Below are 21,305 nucleotides of genomic sequence, written 5' to 3' on the forward strand. Positions count from 1 at the left end.
GGGGTGAGGCCAGTGTTCTTGCAGAGGTAAGGTGTATACCTGTCAGAATATTACTAGTGGCAGATGGAGAATTTGCCAAGAGAAGGTGGTTATGCAGGACTCTTTGCAGCCCCTTCCATCTCCAGAGCCCATTAGCCAGGCCCCGGTGTGGTCAGTGCCCCCTGGTGGTGGGTGAGGGCTGAGCCCCACGGTGGCCTCTGCTCAAGGACTCCTCCCCAAACCCTTGTCTTAGGCTGACACCCTGGGGGAAAGGCTTTTACCGGAGCTTGATTGAGCATGAGCTGGGGAGAGGCTTCAGGCAAGGATGCAGAGCACCCTAGCTTGAGGCTCTGGGCATTGGCCTGGGCCTGGAAGGCGGAAAAGGCTGCCCTCAGCACAGCGCAGCAGCGGGCAGCTGGTGCATGCCTGGGAGCACCTCCCGTGCTCACCTGGGATGCATGCTGACGGGCGAGCAGATTGGGACAGAGTGATAGTTGGCTTTTTAGAGCAACAGTTGGTGTAGCCTGTGGCCACTTACAACTGCTCCAGTATTTGCAGTGGTTCAACAACGCACAAAGAGCAAATGCAGAATTCCAAGTAAAGGGCAAAGCCAGAGGGGAGAGGCAGCCGACACTGAGATGGGGGAAGTCCTTTTAGTCACTGGTGCTGAGTGTGCCCACCTGATCCAGGCTGGTCCCTGCTTCCTTGCCCTGCTTGGAGGTCCCTTGGGCCCCAGGGCAACACAGCGCTTCCCGCATGGTGCTGCATGGTGGAGGGCTGCCAGCCTGGTGGGGGCAGGCCCCATCCGTGGCACCTTCCATGGATAGGCTGAATGCTCCCCTTTGCAACTGGCTTTTTCCCTGGGTGGAGGCTCTAGAATGCCAGGAGTAGGAGCAGCTCAGAGAAGTGAAGGGGACACAAGTAGATTTTTCCCAGTGGCTGTGCTCTGCCTGAGAAGGTCTTGTGGGCTGCCTGCCTCCTTCATCTTGAATGTTGGGTCAGTCTGTGTGGCCTGAAAGAGCAGACAGACAAGCCTCTTGACTGTGCTTCCAGAAGCCCAGGGAGTGTGGGACAGAGGAAGCCCCTCTCCCTAGTGGCCAGGGGGCCCAGCAGCAGTCACAGGTGGTACCGGCTCCCCAATCCCACAGAGGAGTGGGTGCCAGAGTCCTTTTGGGAGGCACTAAGGGTGAAGCGTCCCCACCCACATCCACCAGACCACGCTTTCATGGAGTCATGACAGCCGCTGAGGATTTGCTTTTCTCAGGATATTTCCAGGCCATAAGCCATGTGCAGAGTAGGACAAGAGTTAGGGACTCTACCCGTTTCCCCAGGAGGGAGAAAGAGGCGTGCTAGGCTGGCTCACTGCATGGGAAAGCCAAGCCAGCTGGAGAAGAATCTGCCTGCCTCTGCATGTGGCTGTTCTGTCTTTCCTCCTCCCTCCTTAAAAACTAAGTACCAAGCGGGATGGGAAAGCCAAGAAGAGAAGCTCAAGTGTTAATTGTATTCTTTACATACAGATCTTTGCAAAGAAAGCCCTGTCATTGCTAAGTATATGCCGACAGAGGCTGTGAGAGTGACTTGACCAGGCGGCTTGGCTGAGGACACTGGTGGCTATTAACCATCTGGGTGGACCTGCAGCCCCTCCTCACCCTCGGACAGAGTAAATTCACGCCATGCAGGTTTGCCGGACGAGTCCGAGGGGCCCAGGCCTTGTACTAGGACGGACGTAGCTTTTTCTACGGCCAAATGGTAACTGACCGTAGAGGATTTCTTTTCCTTCTTTTCATTTTTTAAAATTTTATTTTATTCGGGGAGGGGGGGGCGGAGGGGTTCCTTAGCATGACTTGCATGAAGATAAACAGAAAACCCAGCAAACCAAACCTACTCACCCCCTGCAACTGTATGATTACCCCAAACAACAACGAAAAGCAAAAAGCAAAAGACCTCTCTTTTCTTTCAAAGCTCTTTACTTTTACACACGTTGTTGGTGCCAGACTGTAAGGGCATTCGGTAGAAACCTGTACATTTCCAGGGGAAGCGCGGGGGTGGGGAGTGGGGTGGGAATGGGGAACATCTTACTTCCCTTTTTGTACACAAGATCGAGAAGAAAGGGTCTAAAAAGGGCAGTCGGTCACTCATCGGTCATATTGACCTCACCTTCATAATCCATCTCTCACGCGGAAACAGAACTTTGCTCCAAATAGAATTATGGAAACTCGCACTGCCGCCTTCTTCCTCCTCTGTTTGGCATGGTTGTGACCCAGCGGACATCGCCCCAAGACCCCTGACAGTGGCTAGTCTAGGTTGATTTTCTCATCTTTTTGGTGTGTAGATCCAGTGTGACCACCTTTCATAACAAATTGTTCAGAGTAAATAATCAACACCATATGGATTTTCCACGTGTTTCTTTAGAGCACCAAACGATCAGGACCACGGGAGGGGTGGCCCTCTCCACTTTGATTAAGGCACAACCTGGCACTGTATGCAATTTAGTACTTCAGAGTAAAATCTGCATGCCCAATGTTATGCAAAGCGATTCTAGCATGAAATAAATTTTGTATCATGGTTTCTGTATAGTCTAAAGCAGATTTGTTTTCCTGAAGCAATCGAAGGTTTGCAGAGACATAACTTCTGCATCTCGAATAAATATAGTATTTTCCCAAAAGAAACAGAGGACAGTAGCTTGGCTTTGGTCTGATTCTAAAATTAGTGGTGGGGGTGGGGAAGGATGATATTTTTAAAAAAACACATACTTGAGTTGAAGAAAAAAATGCAACATCTCGAGCTTTCACTGCAGCTCGCAACATTTCCTGGAAAGAGACAATGCTGCTTTAGCTCAACACCCTCCCCGCCCTGGGCCCTGGCCCCGGATAATAAAAAGCTGACTTTTGAGATGAAGCACGGATCTGGGTTTTTATTGCCTCAGGCAGTGTCGCAATTCGGTTCTGGGCCTCTGGTCAGGCCCAAGGGAAGCAGTTGCTCTCTAGACGGCCCCTGCAGATCCTGTTGGCCGGGAGGAGGGAGGCAGCTCTCAGGAAGGACTGGGCGTGCAAGGATCTGACCTAAGACAAGCACATCCTCTAGGGATCCACGGAAACTTCTCCATGGTCATGCCATATTCCTGACTCCTTGAATCTGGCCATGTCAGCTCCCAGCCCCCATGCAGACGACAGTCACCTCCCCTCAGTGCAGTTCTTGAGCTTGATGGAGCCGGAAGCAGAGGTATGACGGACAGGTCCGGGGGCCTTACCCGGCTGCACCCTCGCTGGGCCGTCTGGTGGAGCACCTCACTGCACACCCCTTACTCAGCCCAGAGGTGTCTTGGAAGGAAGGGGTGGAGCCCTCTCCTGGGGATCAGTTTGCTTGCGTTGTTCACTTGGTTTTGGTTGGGGGTAGAGTAGGGGAATGGGGTGCCCACTTTTTTCTGTCCATTAGAGAATCCAGGAACGTTCAGGTGGAAAAGCCCGTAACAGTCATGGCAGTGAACCTCTGAACATTTTACCGATGAGTAACGGAGGCCCACAGAGGGGAGTGATCTGCCCAAGGCCACAAGCAAGTGAGTGTCGGTCTCCCCTTCATTTCAGTTCCCTTGACGCCTCCCAGCTGGCCTGAGTCAAAGATCAGATGGGGGGGAGCTGAAGGTGGGGGCCCAATTCCCATCTAACAGTTTCTCATCCCCTTAGCATTTGCCTCAACTTCCCGGGGCCCTTTGTGGTCTGGGAATCAAGGGGTGGGGGTCGGTGGGGCAGTGAGTCCCGTAAGGCCATGCCCAGGGGTCCTGCAGCCAAAGGCCTGTCAGATCCCACTGTGTATGTAACAGCCATTCACAAGCATCAGGATACAGAAGCCAAGCAGCCTGGGCTCCAGGCTGGAGGACGTGCCTCTGGTGGACTTAACACAAAGCCATTTGGAATATGAGTTTTCAGGGACACAGCAGCTACTGGAGAAAGGAGATTAACATACACTGAGCATCTGCTATGTGTGGGGCATCTGAGAAAAGGTGTCTAATGATCGCCCACAATAATTCAACATGCCCACTGTAGAGGCAAGAGAGCAAGGCACAAAGTAACTGGCCCGAAGCCACACAGCCAAGGAACGAGGAAGCCGAGGTTTGAACCCAGGTGGTCTGACTCCAAGTGCAGGTGACGCTGCTCCTGGGGCTGGAGGTGGAATTGATAGGAACCCTCCTGCATCCCAGGACCCTCCGGCCCTGGCCTCCGGCTCTCCTCCATGAAGGGCCATGTACGACAGAGGGGCCACTTCACATGCTGCCCCGAACTTTACACACACACACACACACACACACACACACACACACACACACACGTCACCCGACCACCTCACTCTTCTGCTTAAACACCCTGCTGCCCCAAGAATGAAGCCGAATCTCTTTAAATTGGCTACCAAGGCCTCTCTCTCCCAACTCTCACCTCCCTCTGTGCTCCAGTCACATACGCAATGACACATATGCACCTTAGGCCCTAGAACGCCCTCCCTTTCATACCTCCTCCCCCATTTCCCAATCAACCTGCGAACTCCCAATTCTGATTTCTCACTAAGTCACCTCACTGAGAAGCGGTGGATGTCTGGGGGCCTGGTGGAGGGCTTCACTCTGAGCCGAGACCTGGAGTCGCCATTCCCAAGTACAGGCTTATATAGGTTTGGTCCGATGGCCCACTGGGACCAAAGGTGGTGAGGGTGTCAAGGAAAGACGGGGTGCCTACAATTGGGAAGGGAGACTGTGCATAGTAGTTTAGGGTGTCAACATCCTACTAACACCTGCTATATGGTGGACCATCAACAATTAATTACTCCAGGGGCTAGGCCCAAGACGCGTGAGCACACAACAGGCTCCTACTCCCCTCTTCACTTTCCTCCTTCTCCCGTGGAAGAAAGTGCCAAGAGAAGTAGGAGGGCCAATTTACTTAGTCTATCAGAAAAAAAAGTAATTTTTAAAAATGAATGGGTGTTTTCTCACGGTGGCTCCTGTGGTCCATGAGCTGCCCGGGGGGATGACAGCGCCATTACGTGAGTGTGGAATGGGTGTGCTAGCCATAGAATAGTTACCAAACATTTGTGAGCGATACAAGCAGAGGATTGGTGGAGACGAGGGGGTCATAGCACCCATTCATTTAACCTCCCCCCTCCCTGGTGACTTTAAGGGCACAGTGGCCAGTTCCTTCATTAACATGTATTGGGCACTCGCTCTATACCAGGACCCATCCTTAGTGAGGAGGTTCCAGAATTGACCAAAACTTGGTCCCTCACTCTCGAAGAGCTCAGGGTCTATTAGGAATGATGGGCTAAGATATCTACAAGTCTGAGAAAGACCAGTAGGGATTAAAGGGTCCAGAAAAGAATCTGGGAGACATTGTCAACACGCCTTCACCCCCTGGAGCTTTCAGGAACTCATGAGCTCCAGCTGGTGAACTAACTTGGAGAAAGCCTGTCTGCCACTGTGAGGAAGGGCAACATGGAGGAACTCGAGGTGACGGGACAGTCTGTGGTGTCTTCTAGAGCCAAGAGCCATTCACTCTTCCATGTGTGAGTTACCTGTGCTCTGCACATTTCCAAGAAGGGTATGCCTCAGGTTCTGAGTGAGGGGCTCAGGCTTAGGGCTGATGTACCCCCTGACCCTGTTTCTGGCTGGGAAGGAGCCCCAAGACGCTTCTTTCTTGGGCCCACAAGGCCTCAGAAGAGGCATTAAGGCTCAGAAGCAGAGGACTTGGGATTTCGGTTTCTTCCAGCAGGTGCTGAGAGAGGTACCTTAGGAGGGAACTCTGCACTGCCACGCTGTGAGAGGGTGTGTTGGTTCCTGGTGAATGGAAGCCGTGTCTCGGAGGTATGGGCCTGAGCGCTGTCCCAGGTGGGACTGCTCTCTGGCCTGTGTGTCTGATGGACAATACCCAGCAGGTGGGTGGTGGCATTAACGGTGGGCTTGCTCCAGCATGGGTCATCTCGGGGCCATCTGATGGCTCAACTCTGAGGGCTTGGTCACCTTGGCAAGCCCAGCTCAGAGTGCACAGAGATGCTTCCTCCCATTCCAGAAGCGCTTGGGGCTGCACGGGTTCTGGGAGGCGGCAGACCTAGGGCTTTGCTGGCCAGGGCAGCAATGTTTCTAGAGCACAACACTGGGAGCAGGAAGAACTCTGTGCCTTGGGGGTCAAGGTCAGCTGATGGCTGTGGGCAGTCTCTAGGTTCAGGCCCAGGAAGCTTAGGCTGGGCCTCCTCCCCACTGTCCTGAGCAGAACCCACTCCTGATCCTAAGGCTGCCTCTTATCTGGCTCAAGGCCCTGGATGGGTCACCTCCCAGTCAGGACGCAGGGCTAGGAGTGACATATACCGTCTTGAGATGCTACCTGCCCGTTTTTAGGCCTCGGTATTCCCATATGAACAATGGAAATATTGGATAAGATCAGTGGTTTTAAACCTTTCTCAAAGACTCCTTGTCATGTGAACTCTTACCTGAAGTCAAATGCATAATATAGATTAAAAGAAAGCTGCTGTGAATCAGATGGAGAGTGGGGACCCTGACCTCTGTCCACTTGGTCTTCCTTTACCCACAGCCCACAGGTGGCCACTGGGTTCTCAGGAGACTTCTGGAGCTCTAACAAAGGCAGCTGGAGGCCACTATGCTAGGTTGTCACAAGTCCTCCAGCTTGGAAGTGCTGGGATTTTGTCACTTCCAAAAGCTATTGGAGCCTAGCCCTCACAGACCCAAAGCCTGTCCTGACTCACAAAGGGAAGGCACTGTGGGACAGGCCACAGACATGGTTGGCTAGCTGGTGACACGGCCACATAGTCCCCAAGGGAAAGCTGCTTTCTGAAACCCTCTAGCCAAAGGCCCGCTGTCACCACATTAGAAAGGTGCCATGTCCCCCCAAGCCATGGCTGCCACCCGGGGAAGCCAAGGGCTCAGGGTCTGGCCTGGTCCCCATTTCACCCGAAGGCCCTCCTCCCGCAGAAGTTAGGGCCAGGTGGCAGACGTCTTAACATTGCTGTCCCTGCAGGCTCTCCTTTCCATGTGTGGCCTATCCCTCACCTGAAACTACACAGCCTGGCAATGACAGTCACACAGACTAGCTCCAGAACCCTGCCTGGCTCAGATGAAGACATCCGTCTTCTAAGAGTTTCAGAAGGATGAGTTCTAGATTCTGGATTCTTTGGTCCCAGGGGTCTCCTCTGCTGGGTCTTTCCAGAAGTCTTGTCTCTTCTGCCACTTATTCATCTGCACTTCCTTCCACCCCCACTCCAGAGCCTTCTGCCTTGGTCGCAGTCAGCCCTTCCTGCCCAGGTAGCCAGCTATCTTGACATCTTGATATCCTTGGACCAGCAAGCTACATGCTCTGGGCCCTGAGAATAAAACCCTAGGAGAGGCATGTGGCTGCTCTAGGCGTGGCCTAGGAACCCTTCATCTTGCTGAATCAAAGGCAGCTGGACCACAACCACCACTGGGGTTAGGGATGGCTGTTCTGTCCTCACCAGGCAGGGACAGCCTGGAGCCTTCCTGCTACTTTCCATGGCCTTTCCTGAGGACCTAACCCCCATTCTCACCTGCTGGATGGAAAGAATGTCTGTCTCCTTGAGCTCCAGACACCGGGCAGGCAGCCTCCCAGCATTCCAGCCTGTGGTCAGCCCAACCGTAGTGCCTCCCGAGCCCTTGTCAGGCCAACCCCACAACCTGACAAAGCAATTCTCTGGGAACACTTGAACGGGAAAAACCACTTTATTACATGGTCTCTGTCACAAGCTCCCCATTTCTGCTCCTGCCAGGTTGGCTTTGGGTAGAGGTTTCTCGTCGTCTTTCTTTCCAGTTTCTCTCTGGGTCCATGACATCTGAGATTTGGCGTCCTCGGTGGCATCCGGGAGAGGCCCAGTGACCTTGGGGCGCTGGCCTGGAGTAGGGAGGGCTGGCAGGCGGCAGAGGGCCAGGGAGTGGCCAGCCCCACAGCCCACAAGGAGTCCCGACGATGACCACAGAGCCTGCACGGGCTTTGGGGTCCAGACGTTGGCTTCAGTGCCATCCCCGCACATGCCATGCTCATTCCAGCCCCAGGAGTAACACGCCCCACCTGTGAAGGAGAGGGAAGACTGCTGGAGAAGTGGTGTGGGTGTTGGGTAAGGGGGTGAAACACCCACCCTGGGCGTGTAGGTAGCATCATAAACCCGTCTATACGTGCAGAAACCAAAGTTCAGCAACACTCGGTGGCATGCTGACTTCCATCCCATCCTCCCGAGTCTGCTCTAGTTTCAGAGTGTGCCACTCCTCCTAACCACACCTGCTCCTGACCCGAACTTGGCTTTCCCTTCTGGCCCTGCCCTCGGTGTCACCCCCCCAACACATGACCTAAGACCTGCCAACTCTGTCTCCAAAAATATCTCAAATCCTTCCACCTCGCTCCAGCTCCTCTGCCATCACCCGATCCTGACGCCATTTTCCCTCGTCTGGGCCCTGCCAACAGCCAACTAACTAACGGGGCTGCTCACCATCCACTCCAACCTAAAAAGAGCCTCAAAGGCTCTCTGGGACTGCAAATCTTACCACGCCACTGCCCTGCTCAAACCCTTCAATGATGTGCACAGCCTTTAAAGGCTTTTCCTTGGCCTGTGACTATCTCGTGGGCCTTCCCTCGCACAGCTCTACCCCCACCTGCGGCATTCCAGAGCCCCGCCTGCTTTCCGTTCCTTTAATGTGCCCTGGGGCCTTCCTTTCTCTAGAAGTCCTTGCTTTACTGGGCTCCGGAACTCCTCGTCCTCTAGATTCCAGTTGAAAACAATGTTGCTCAGAGGCCAGATTCCCCAGCCACCCAATCCAACTCAGTCGTGTTCTTGCCCTTGTACTTTCCCCTCATAGGTGACGAAGAGGACTTGTGTGGTGATGTGTTCACTATGCCCTCCTCACTAGACCGTCCGCTCTACGGTGAGCAAAGGAACTCATATGTTCTGTTCACTGCCGTATCGTCAGCACAGTGCCTGGTACACAGTTGGTGCTCAATAAGGGTTTGTTGACTGGATACGAGACTGAATGAACTCAGAGCCACACACACAAGAAAACATCAGAGCCAGCATCCAAGCCAGCACCGGTCTCTCCGAGAGCCCGAGATGCTCCCCACCCACCATACGACCCCCCCCTGGGTGTGGGATCCTTTCCTAGGGTCTAAACTCACTCACATTTTTCTGTAGTCGTTTAAATCATTTTTTTCTGGATATAAAAGTTATACATCTTCATGGCAAAAAAAAAAGAGGGGAAAGTGGAAAATATGGAAAGAGTGTTAAAAAAAACACAGACTTCCAGAATCTTGCCCTCTGCTATGAATATTTTAGGTATCTCTTTCAAATGTTAATTTGTGAAATTTGTAAATATTTGTGTGTATTTTATCCCTTACCATTATATAACACAAACGTTTCTCCATGGAATTGCAAACTGTTCAAAAGTAAATTAAAAATAATGTGTTTGAAGGGTGGACGGGTGGCTCAGTTGATTATAGCACAAGCTCTGGGCAACGGGGCTGCTGGTTCGATTCCCACATGGGCCAGGGATTTGCACCCTCCTCAACTAGAATGAAGTCAATGAGCTGCTGCTCAGCTCCCAGATGGCTCAGTTGGTTGGAGCACGGGCTCTCAACCACAAGGTTGCCGGTTCGACTCCCGCAAGGGATGGTGGGCTGCGCCCCCTGCAACTAGTAACGGCAACTGGACCTGGAGCTGAGCTGCACCCTCCACAACTAAGATTGAAAGGACAACAACTTGACTTGGAAAAGTCCCGGAAGTACACACTGTTCCCCAATAAAGTCCAGTTCCCCTTCCCCAATAAAATTTAAATAATAATAATAATGTGTTTGAAATTTTGAAATAGCTCAAAATATTCAGAAAGGTACAAAAAATAACTTAACAAAAAGACACAATATCCCCATCCAGATTTAGGACATTAGTTAACATTTTGCTATATTTGTGTCAACTTTTTTTCCCTTTAAAGAAATAAATCAATCAAGCTGGCATACAATATTTGCATGCTCGTTTAATTTTTCTACATATATGTCCTTAAATACTATGTAATATTTTTAGTTTGTTTTAAAGATTTACATAAATAATATCATCCAAATATGTATCATTCTTATGACTTGCTCTTTACCCAGCATTGGTGTGAAATTTATCTGAGCTGATAGTTATGGATCTAGTTCATTCTCACTGTATACAGTATCCCATGATGTATACATCATATTTTACTTACCCATTTCCCTTCCCTTATCCATTTCCAGTTCTTTAATGATAATTGTTGCTATTTCATGAGATAATATACTATATAATATGTGATATTATAGGACACAATAATACTAATATCGTTGCTATTTTAAACTGCACTGCAATGAACATGTCTCGTACAAATTGGTGTTTGTGCAGGGTTAATCCCTAGAGGTGTCTGAACGTAGTGGAATCACATTTAATTTTATTAGGCATGGCCAAACAGCTCTCCACAATGGCTGCAGTCAGGTATAGTCGCATCAGCAATGAATTTGTTTCCCTCTGTCTTTGCCTTTAGACTCTTGTTAGTCTGATAAGTACGTTTAATGCATGAGCATTTCCCTGATTATGAGTGAGACAGGCATCGCTTTATGTTCATGAGCCCTAAGTTGCCTCTTCTATGAACTTCCTATGTACTTTCTTTGCCTGCTTTGCTCTTGGGTTGTTTGCCTTTTTCTTATTGATTTGCAGGTTTTCTTTGTGTATCTTTTGTTTATATAATTCATTGCTGTTAAATGCATTGCAAGTGTCTTCTCCCAGAAGTCTGTGATGTCTCTTCACTTTGTTTTATGGTGTCTTTTGTGGTACAGATTTATTTATTTATTTAATGAATTTCTTTTTTAAATTGGGGAGTATTGGGGAACAGCATGTTTTTCCAGGATCCACCAGCTCCAAGTCAAGTCACTGTTTTCAATCTAGTTGTGGAGGGCGTAGCTCACTGGCTCATGTGGGAATCGAACTGGCGACCTTGGTGTTATGAGCTCTGCGCTCTAACCACTGAACAAACCGGCCACCCCTGTACAGATTTATTTAAAATAACTGCCTTATTGTCCATTACGGAGATTAAACAATTTCCTTAACTTGTATCCTGCTGTTAGATAAGTAGGTTGTTTCTAATTTTTCATTATTTTGCATAACATTCCTATGAACGTCTTTATACATGAATCTTTGTTTATCTCTCTAATTATTTTCTCAAATTGGATTCTTAGAATGGGAATTCCTAGTCAAAGCGTATGGACATTTTTTATATTCCTAAGTACTGTTTTAAATACTGCTTGAATACTTTTCAGAAAGGCCACCTGATATACCAATCTGTGGGAATCTCCGTTTCACTCCAGCATTGCCTGTATTTATAAGTTATGACGATGTTTAAGAATCTTTCCTAATTTGAATATAAAAATGGTATCTCATTCTTTTAATTTGTACTTTTGTGATTACCATTGAAATTGAAAATTAATTCTTATCTTTCTCAGGTATTCATATTTCTTCTTTTGTATGTTGTCTGCCTCGTATCTTTTTCCTTTTTAGTATAGAAGAGTTTAAGTGCTCAGACCCAAGAGCCAGATGGCCTGGGTTCAAATCCCAGCTCCTCCATTTATTAGCTGAGTGACCTTGGGCAAGTTACTTAGCCTCTTTGTACCTCAGTTCCCTCATCTTTTAAATGGGGATAGTAATAAGTGCCTTTATCATAAACTTGTCTACAAGGAGAAAATGAATAAGTATGTATAAAAAACTTAGAATGGTGCCAGGCACATAGTACTATATCAATATTTGCTATTGTTTTATTGATTAAGAGCCTTGTTGTTTTAAATATTTTTATTTTAAGACTATGAATTCTTTCTCGGTCATATCTGGCATAAATCTTATTTCTCAGTTTGACTTAAAATTTTGTTTTGGGTCTTTTGATACAAAACATATTTTTTTTTCATTCTATATAGTAAAATTTATTGATCTTTTATCATTTCTACCATTGCTTGTAAGAATTGAAAGCCTACCTCTATCCAAATCAGGAAATATCCTTTTTTGTTTTTCAGCGATTCAAATTTTTTAATCTTTACTTTCCATTCAATAACTTACATTTCACTGAAAATCTGTTGTCCAGGCCACTCTTTCAACAGAGGGAGGCTGGCTGGCCCAGGATTTCCCTTCCGCTTCCCTTTCCCTAGTGAGAAGGCAATCAATGGCCAAAAGCTCAGATTTGGGGAACACAGATGTCTGCCTGTTTGGCCCCCGAGTGAGGAAATGCACACAGAGAGGCTGCGCCCAGGCCACGGCTCCCACAGAGAAGCAGGAGTTTCAGCCAGGTTGGTCTGAGGCACGAGGAAGGAGCGTGGAAGAGGCTTGGTACCTTCCGACCTAGCTGGGCACCTGGTGTGGGCTGTGTGCCCAGCCCTGGTGAGTGGCACCAGCTGACAGTCAGCAGGAATGGGGGTGGGAGGAAGGCAGAGCTGACCTACCAGCAGGACGCAGCACCACGGGCAGCTGGCAGGTCCCTCTCCTCCTGCCAAAGGAAATGCGCTCGGAGGAAGCCACGCTCTGGGCCGGGGTAGCCAAGGCCTTGAGCCAAGGCTTTCATGCCCACTGGGTCGAGAGGCCTGGCAGAGGCCCAGAAGTATCTTCCCCCAATACTTCCAAAGAAGCTCACTCGAGGTTGGGTGCTTTAGAGTCTTTATCTCATTTAATTCTAACAACCCTGGGAGATGGCTGTGTTTTATACATTATTCTCATTTTATAGATGATGAAACGGAGGCCTAGGAATGAGGTAGCATGGCTCCAGAATCTGTATTAAACTCAGCAATGATATATACCAGGGCTTGCCAAAATTATTCTATAAAGGCAGATAGTAAATATTTTAGGTTTGCGGGACTCATTTGGTTTCTGTTACATATTCTTCTTCTTCTTTATAACCCTTGAAAAATCATTCCGAGCTCGCCAGGCCATACAAAACAGGCCCCAGGTCAGATGTGGCCCATAAGTCATACCTGGCTGGCTCCAGTATAATGCTACATACTATGGATGGTGCTATGCTGTCCCGGGTCCCCCATCACCACTCACTGCATGAGGATCGTACAGACGCCTCCACCTACCTCACAGGGCTGCCAGGAGGATGGCATGAGCTGCTTTTCTATGTAACGCCCAACACATGGTGCCAGCTCACGCCCACACATGAGGAAGATCCTGGGGAGAGGAGGAAGAGGTAAGGAAGGCCATGCCAGGGGCAAGCGACAGAGGAGAGAGAGGGCCAGAACAGATGGGAAGGCCTCGGGTGGAATAACCAAGGAGTTTGGGGGTTCTGAGCACTTTCAAGAAACCTCCTATAGCAAAACCCGGAAAAAACTCGGAGAGGGAAAGATTGGCTGTGTGCTTACCAGAAGGATTCACAACAGGACATCTTTAAGTACTGAGCTCCTCCAGCAGTTTAGAATAGCCCCCCCCCCTCACTTAGGGGCAACTTTTCAGGGGCACAGTGGAGATGGGAAGTCCCTCTGGACTCAGCAAGCAGCTCCTATGTGGGCTGGTTTCATGTGGAAGAGGAAGAATTCTCTCTCCTTATGCTAACTGGAATATGGAACGCCCAGTTTTCAAAACAGGTAAGTCACAGGATGATTCCTGGCTTTCCAGAGGGTTCTCTGCAGCGTGCCTGCCACCTGCCAGGTCCTTGAGAACACTGAAATCTCACCTGATTGATCCAGATCTGCTTTACTGGCCCCAGGGCACAGGGCTGAGCCGTGGGTGGAGAGCCTGCAGTTACAGAGGGATTTCCTAGCCTCTAGAGTTCAGGGCCCCTGCTCACGGGGCTCAACAGATTTGGCCTGACCCAGGCTGTGACAAGTGATGGAGATCACGGCCCACCACACTTGCGTCAGCTTCAGAGCCCTGCAGGCAGCGGAACCTCAGCACTGGCGGGGTCTCTGGCACAGGCTAGACCCAACACTGAAATCTGTTCAGGCCTGGTGGCACCTGCCTGCGCTTCTTGGCATCCTGGGTCTTCACAGGGCCTTATGGTGCTGGGACTACAGCCCAACAATAGGGAGGGGGCAGTGTTTCTGCTGGAGGGCCTGGCCAAGGAGGGACAAACACCTGAACGTGTGTGGCAGAGCTTCCTGATTGTCCCTGAACCACAGAATGAAGACTGCCCAAAGTTTTGCAGCTGGGTGTGGCCAGCGAGGTGCACGCTGACAGGTTCTGTAATAGCTTATGTACCCTGCCTTCAAAGATAGATGGCAGGTACATTTTGCCTATTCTTCTTTGTCCCTGTATCTTGTCACTGGGAATGTGGATGTGATGGCTGGAGCTCTAGCTGCCATGTCGTATCATGACGATAAAGGGCTGCACCCTAGGGCTGGTGCTTCTCAGGTTCAGACAAGTGTATCTTAATTCCCACAGCGCTCCTCTAAGGAGTCATCTCCACTGTACACACGAGGTAACTAGGCTCAGAGAGGTCGAATAGAAATCCACGGACCAGGGCCAGGGCCATTCTAGTCAGGACTCAAATCCAGGACTCCCAAATCTTAGGCTCCTTCACTAGTGCAAACCATGTGAAAATGTAATAAAATTACATTGACTACTGAGTGTATTCCAGGCCCTGTGATAAGCGCTTTTTAAGTATTAATTCACTGAATCCCCATTACAAGCCTGCACGGTACAATCTAATATTACCCCCATTTTCCAGAGTGGTGGTGTGAACTGTGCAAGGTAACATAGCTGGTAAGGAGTCGGACCAGGCAGTCTGATGCCAGGACCGCTACTTCTGTTAATATAGGCTCCTCTCTAGCAAAACCCCCTGCTCCCTGGGTAAAGAAGGAAAGGTACCTAGTAATGGCCCACCTGTGTGAGGACAAGATCAGCGATGGAAGGCAAGAGCTGTAGAGGGTGAGAAAAGCACTCTGCAGGGTTGCAGAAACCTCACCGAGCCCGTGTGAGAGCTGGGGCCGAGGAGGAAGCCGCAGAAGCCCTGCCCGCTCCTGCATCTGGTGGGGGGTAGGAGGAGGAGGCAAGGGGTTGGGGGGCAGAAAAGTCAGGCAACTAATGGTTCACCTTGTCTCCTCCTGTCAAAGACCTCACAAAGCCCCAGTGCATTAGTCAGGGCTGCTCTTCTGCAAGACCAGGCAGAGAGAGAGAGAGAGAGAGAGAGAGAGAGAGAGAGAGAGAGAGAGAGAGAGAGAGAGAGGGGAGGTTTGAGCACCTCACAGAGAGGAAGGCTCTAGAGTCAGGAAGCTGGTAAATGTCACTGTGGATGCAGCTGGCCTTGGAGGCGAGAAAATTTGGGAAAAACTTTTGAGTGTCCAGCCACGCAAGCTCACAAGGATCCTTCCCTCGTGGCAGTCATTGAGGGATGGTCCCTAGGGTCCTGCTGTGAGCAAGGAAGAGAGAGTGAGGAACCCAGAATTCAGGCTTCCTCAAGTGTTCTAGGACTGGGTGGCAACGCGAGGATAGAAAGAAGAGGTTCGGGTCCTCACCGTGTTGTGTCTGCACAACGGACAACTACGCTCTCTTTCATGCTGAGGCAGCTGGCCTGGGTGAGGGGAGTCCGGCGGAAACACCGCGTGGTCTCGGTCCTCCCAGGGACAATGTCTTGCTCCCCACCATCGATGAGACCCAACACAGCCAAGATTTGGCCACTCCTCACAGCTCCGTCACCTCCACTGGTACTCCTGCACGGGCTTCCTAACTGGTCTCTCTGCTGCCTCGATTGCCCCCAGGGTTTATTCTCCGCACAGAGCCTGAGGGATGCTGTTCAAACCTAAGCCAGACATGGCATTGCTCTGCTCTGACTCCTCTCACTCAGATAAACAACAGCTGGTCTGCAGCTTCCTCCTCGACCTCATGTCCTGCCATCCATCCCCATAGCTACACTGACTTCCTGTTCCCCAAACAGTACTGACCTCAGGGCCTTGGCACTTGCGCTTCCTGCTGTCTGGAATGCTCTTGCCCTTGATATCCCACAGATTCACTCTCTCACGTTGTACAGGTATTTGTTCAAATGTCACCTTATCTGAGAGACCTTCCCTGACAACGCCACATAATAACAATCTACACCCCTCCCATCTCTATCTCTTCACCTGCTTTATTTCTTTATATTTTTTTTACCGTTTGTTTATTATCTATCTCTCCTGACCAGAACAGAAGCTCTCTGAGAGCAGGGGTTCTGTTCTGTTTGCTGCTGTATCCCAGCACCTGAAATGGTACACAACAAATACCTGTTGTACGAATGAACAAATGAATGAATCAATGGTTAGCAAGACAGCTGCCTTATTCTCTCCTAGAGAGCCAAAAGAAAGCCCACGGGTGGGGAGAAGAAGCCATCGGAAAGCCGATTTATGTGCCCTATCAGGAAGAACACTAATGATGGAAAGCTGCCCTGGAGCAGCAGGTGGCCTGCCCCTGGAGGTTCTGAGCCCCCAGCTGGAGAGGGCATTCCTACAGTGGGCGGAGTCTGGGAGGAGAAAAATCGAAAGTCTTTCTGATCCTGGGAAATCAGGACTGAATGTGTATGAGAGAGAGGAGGAAGGGGGAGGCCAAAGACCCGAGTAATACACACCCAAGGCCTCAGGCTGGCTCCCACAGACCCAGCAGAGGAATGACCTTGGTGCAGATGGGAAATAAAAATTGTCGAATGTCTGGGTTTGCCCTCATAAGTCTCATTCTGAGGCTGCAAGGTTGGGACTGCTCTAGAACCTTTTAGAACCCTGTAACGCAAAATGTTCAGTTCTCTTTGTCAATCTCTATCCCTTTACATAAGAGGAAACTGAAGCCCAAGTGGGGCAGTATTGTGCCAAAGGTCCCCATCTACACACCTTCCCAGGGCTCTCCCCCTCCCCCTCCATCACTGTGGATGCTGCGTTTTTCATGGTTAGAACAGCCCGGTGAGGAATCAGCATTGCATGGGAGAGAAAAGTGAATCTGGGAGAGGTTCAGAAACAGCCACGCTGGGAGAGGCGGAGGCCAGCCCTCCCCACCCCCGGGAGTAGGAGGTGCTGTGGCTGCTGCGGATACATTTCCTCAGTCACCTGTGGAGAGAGCGTGCTGTGGCACGTTGGCTCCACTGGGTGACTATTCTTAGATCTAGGGAGCTAGGGATGATGGATTTAGAACTTATGAGGTGGAAACATGTTGGCCTGTTTTATAAACAACTGAAATCCTCCCCACAGACTGTCTTTCTGAAATCTGTGTTCTCTATTAGAACTGTTGGATTTCTGGGCTTCTTGGCTGTGTTGGGAGAGATCACAGAAAAAGCAACTAACACTGTTGAGGGCCTAAGGACTGTTGCATGACCCATCTCACTTAATAAAGCAGTCCTGGGAAGGAGGTGTTGTGATCACGCTCTGTGGATGAAGAAACAGAGGCTGGGAGAGGTCCAGAAACCAGCATTCCCCGGGGCGAGGTGCGAGGGCTGCGCTGTGACGAGTGGGGCTGCCAGCAGGGCTCTGGCCCTGGCAGATGGAGCAGCAAGGGCACAGCATGGCACCTTCGGAGTTTATGCCCTTTACGTGTTTGTAGGTAGCTCTCTTCTCCTCTGAGATTTCTTATCTCCAGGGGACATTGTCTTCCCTCTGTATGACCTCGTGGCCTGTCTCTATGGCCAGTCAGGGCCCCCTCCTCTCAGTAGGTTGCAGGTTGTCATCATTCCTCCAGAAGTGTGGTCCCCAGAGTTGGCCGAGGGCTCTAGAGACAATGAGCCCATCCCGATGCAGGCCTTGTCCCTGACGCTGACTCTGTCCATTCAGCCTGAGGTCACATTAGCAGCGTTGGAGTCCAAGTCTGCTGACTCTTACAGAGCCCACGGCCCAGGTACACTCCTAAACTGTTTCTGCGTGAGCTGCTACACTACATCTCACCTGGGCAGGCCCGTGTGCTGGTGTGCAGGGCCCGGCCAGAACGTTCATGTTGTCTCCATGAAATGAAATGTCATCTTATTAAATGAACACAGGTATCTCTCAGGGACAGCGGTAGAGGTAGGGGCACAGGTGTGGCTCTGGGGCCAGGAGCAGCTGCAGCCTGGGCACCAACACGGCCTCTCTACGTCGTTTCCCCCACGCCTGAGGGACTCACCAGTGGGCAGGAGAGAAGGCTAGGAGTTCGAGGAATAGGGAGGGTGGGGGGAAGAAGGTCTGTTCTGGAACCCAGCGGCAGGGCCAGAAGAATCGACAGGCACGTTAGAAGACTCGGGTTCTAGAGTTCACTGAGAAGCCACGGATGACACAAAGCTCAGAAGGAATTCTCCCCAGGGTTTCCAATCACTCAATAAATCCCTATTGAGTGTCTGCTCTGTGTTTGCTGCTGTGCCCGATTCAGTTTAATCTGCTCAGTAGACGCCCCTCTAGCCACAGTGGCCTCTTTCCTGGCCAGTCTTGCTTCTGGCTTTAGCCTTTGCACTGGCTGTTCCCTCTGCCTGGAACACTTCTCCCCAGGTATCCACACGGCTGCCTCTCACTTCATTTGGGTCGTAGTTCGATGCCATGTTCTCAGAGGGCCTTCCCTGATCACTCAACCCCATCCTCCGATCCCCCCATACTGCTTTATTTTCCTTCCTAGCCTGTAAACGCCCCCACCCCCGACCCCCGCTGCCAATCATATACTATTTCTCTGTCTCCCCACTAGAACGAACAGCTCCATGAGAACAATTTCACTTTGTTCAATTGCTGTACCCCCGGCACTTAGAACAGTTCTGGGTACATAAAAGGTACTCAGTAAATGTTTGTTTTAGGAATGAATAGGTGTCACTTGTCCCAGAAGGAGATTATGTTCTTGAGAAGGAAACCAAGTCAAAGCGCTGGACAGGCCGTCCACAGTGGTTTGTCACACTGTGGCCTGATGGCCATCTGCGCTCACTGACAATCCAAAGGAAGTGTGTGGAGGGGTAGCTGGGGCAATCCGTGTGGAAGGCACCTGCCGTCTGTCGGGAACCTGCAGACCTCAGATCTAAAGACCCACCCCACGGCCTGTAGGCTGACCCTCTCCTTCCTGAGACGAGAAGGAGCCAGCTGGGCAGTACATATCTTAAGTCCTCATTTAGAGAGCCAGAGAATTTGGGAACAATGGTTGCTGCTCAGTAGTAATGGAGCCAGACAGGCATAGATTCGATCTTGTCTCTTCACGTACTATGTGTGTCTGCGTTTCAGTGTCTTCATCTGTAAGTAAGGACAATCATCTTTCCTTTACCTTCTTTTGCTTTCTAAGTGGATACGTGAAGTGCCCAGCACAGAGCCCATGACACGATCCACACTCAGTCCACGCGTGTTCCCTTCCCCATCTGCTCTTCGCTGCTGGGATGGATCTACGTCTTAGCCCTCCTTGCTCTGGTCTCTCTTGCTGCCCAGCTGAAGGGCACATGATAAAAGCATGCTGTCCCTCTTCCTCCCGTGCCCCACGACCCCTCTGTTGGTATCCCGGGCACTTCAACAGTTATGGGTACATAAAAGGTGCTCAATTAACGTTTGTGTTAGGAATGAGTAGATGTCACTTGTCCCAGGAGAAGCTTACTTTTCCCTTGAGAGGAAGCCAAGTCAAAACGCTGGGCAGGCCGTCCACAGGGATCACAGGTCCAAAGGAACTGTGTGTGGAGGGGCCGCCGGGGCAGCGCATGGGACAAGTAAGTAGGTAACAACGCACACAGTTCTAGCTGACGGTTCAGGTTAGTGTTCATCTGAGGTGTCCTGATGGGCACAAACCACTAAGCATTATTGCTATGGAAACCGTTCTGTTATTCTCTGCTGTGCCATTTGTTTTCTGACTCAGCTGTAGTTGTGGTACAGGGGGGAGGGCAGTGGATGAGGCATCCGAGGACTAGACTCCTAGTGGGGCCTACGTGCCTGTATGACTGAGGGTAACGCCTGCCTCTCCCTGGGTCTGACCTTCCCAACTCTTAGAAGTAGGCCACGGTTTGTCACACCGCGGCCTGAGGGCCCCCCCGCGCTCACTGACAATCACAGTCCCGGTGCTCACCTGAGCCCAACTGTCAGGATCTCTCATGGCCGTTCTGATGCACACCAGGGTTGAGAACCACTGATATGTAACAGGAGTTAGATGAGCTAAAATGTCTGCAGTCTCCCAATGCGCCCAACAGGCAACACTGAAGCTGCTCTGGCTGGAGCAGAGGTGAAGGGCTCAGAGCCCCCCATCTACTGAGCCTCCCACTACCCGCACCTGGCTCCATGGAATCCTAGGGATTCCCAGAGCACAGTTTGAAAACCACTGGACAAGATGTGTTCTAGCACCTTTCCTACAAGGGGGGTCTCACTCACAGATATTTACTAGGTGCCTTCTGCTTTCTTTATGCCAAACTTTCATTTGAAGTCAGTAGCTCTACTACTTCCTAGATGTACAATCTAGAAATCAAAATTATTTGATTTCTCTGGGGCTGAAACTTCTCATTTGCAAAAATGGGGAAATAATACTTGTTTACTTTCCCTTACAGGATTCTGGTAATGATCAAATAAGCAAATGAGAACATCTATGAAGGAGTGGTTTGTTACCTGGAAGAAACTCGACAAACACCAACAACTATTATTAGTAGTAAAATATCTAACTACCTAAAGTCTGTAGAACTAAAGTCCTTAGAGGCTTCTATGGACAATTACTCTCCTACTCTCAGTAGCTAAACTTCCAGAAGGTGTTACAGGGCTTGGGGAACCATTGGTCTAAAAACTTCCATCTAAAAGACAGCAACCTGCCCACAGGAGTATTTCTGAGGTTTAAGAATATCACTTGGTTTGTTATCTCTTAAATAGAATATTTCTCTACTACCAAATTTTTTTCAATGATCATAAATTACTTCCATAAAAAAAAATTTAACACTGTTGAAAATACTCGCTGAGGGGCCGGCCTGGTGGCTCAGGCAGTTAGAGCTCCATACTCCTACCTCCGAAGTCTGCCGGTTCGATTCCCACATGGGCCAGTGGGCTCTCAACCACAAGGTTGCCAGTTCAACTCCTCGAGTCCCACAAGGGATGGTGGGCAGCGCCCCCTGCAACTATGATTGAACACGGCACCTTTACCTTGAGCTGAGCTGCTGCTGAGCTCCCGGATGGCTCAGTTGGTTGGAGCGCCAGCTCTCAACCACAAGGTTGCTGGTTCGACTCCCGCAATGGATGGTGGGCTGTGCCCCCTGCAACTAGCAACGTCAACTGGACCTGGAGCTGAGCTGCGCCCTCCACAACTAAGACTGAAAGAACAACAACTTGAAGCTGAACGGCACCCTCCACAGCTAAGATTGAAAGGACAACAACTTGACTTGGGAAAAAAGTCCTGGAAGTACACACTGTTCCCCAATAAAGTCCTGTTCCCCTTCCCCAATAGAATCT

At 50.3% G+C, this 21,305-nt stretch overlaps 2 protein-coding genes across 11 annotated transcripts in view; one reads left to right on the forward strand and one right to left on the reverse strand.

The window, feature by feature from the left end:
* KCNC1 (potassium voltage-gated channel subfamily C member 1) overlaps positions 1–2,877 on the forward strand; it is a 45,695-nt gene extending 42,818 nt beyond the window's left edge. Inside the window, exon 4 of the mRNA XM_019746606.3 lies at positions 1,497–2,877. Within this exon, the coding sequence (XP_019602165.1) occupies positions 1,497–1,561 (65 nt within the window). The 3' untranslated portion in view covers positions 1,562–2,877. The remainder of the gene's footprint in view (positions 1–1,496) is intronic.
* Positions 2,878–7,686: 4,809 nt separating this feature from the next.
* SERGEF (secretion regulating guanine nucleotide exchange factor) overlaps positions 7,687–21,305 on the reverse strand; it is a 194,543-nt gene continuing 180,924 nt past the window's right edge. For 9 of the 10 annotated variants that reach the window (XM_088791674.1, XM_074336098.2, XM_088791679.1 and 6 more), the window contains one exon: positions 7,687–8,051. In XM_088791674.1, the coding sequence (XP_088647800.1) occupies positions 7,723–8,051 (329 nt within the window). In that variant the 3' untranslated portion in view covers positions 7,687–7,722. Of the gene's footprint in view, positions 8,052–13,088; positions 13,180–21,305 lie in introns of all 10 variants that reach the window. The other variant, XM_088791684.1, reaches the window with a different exon arrangement.

The sequence above is a fragment of the Rhinolophus sinicus genome, chromosome 14, assembly GCF_057876585.1.
Source record: "Rhinolophus sinicus isolate RSI-liver-muscle chromosome 14, RSI-T2T, whole genome shotgun sequence".
Taxonomy (NCBI): domain Eukaryota; kingdom Metazoa; phylum Chordata; class Mammalia; order Chiroptera; family Rhinolophidae; genus Rhinolophus; species Rhinolophus sinicus.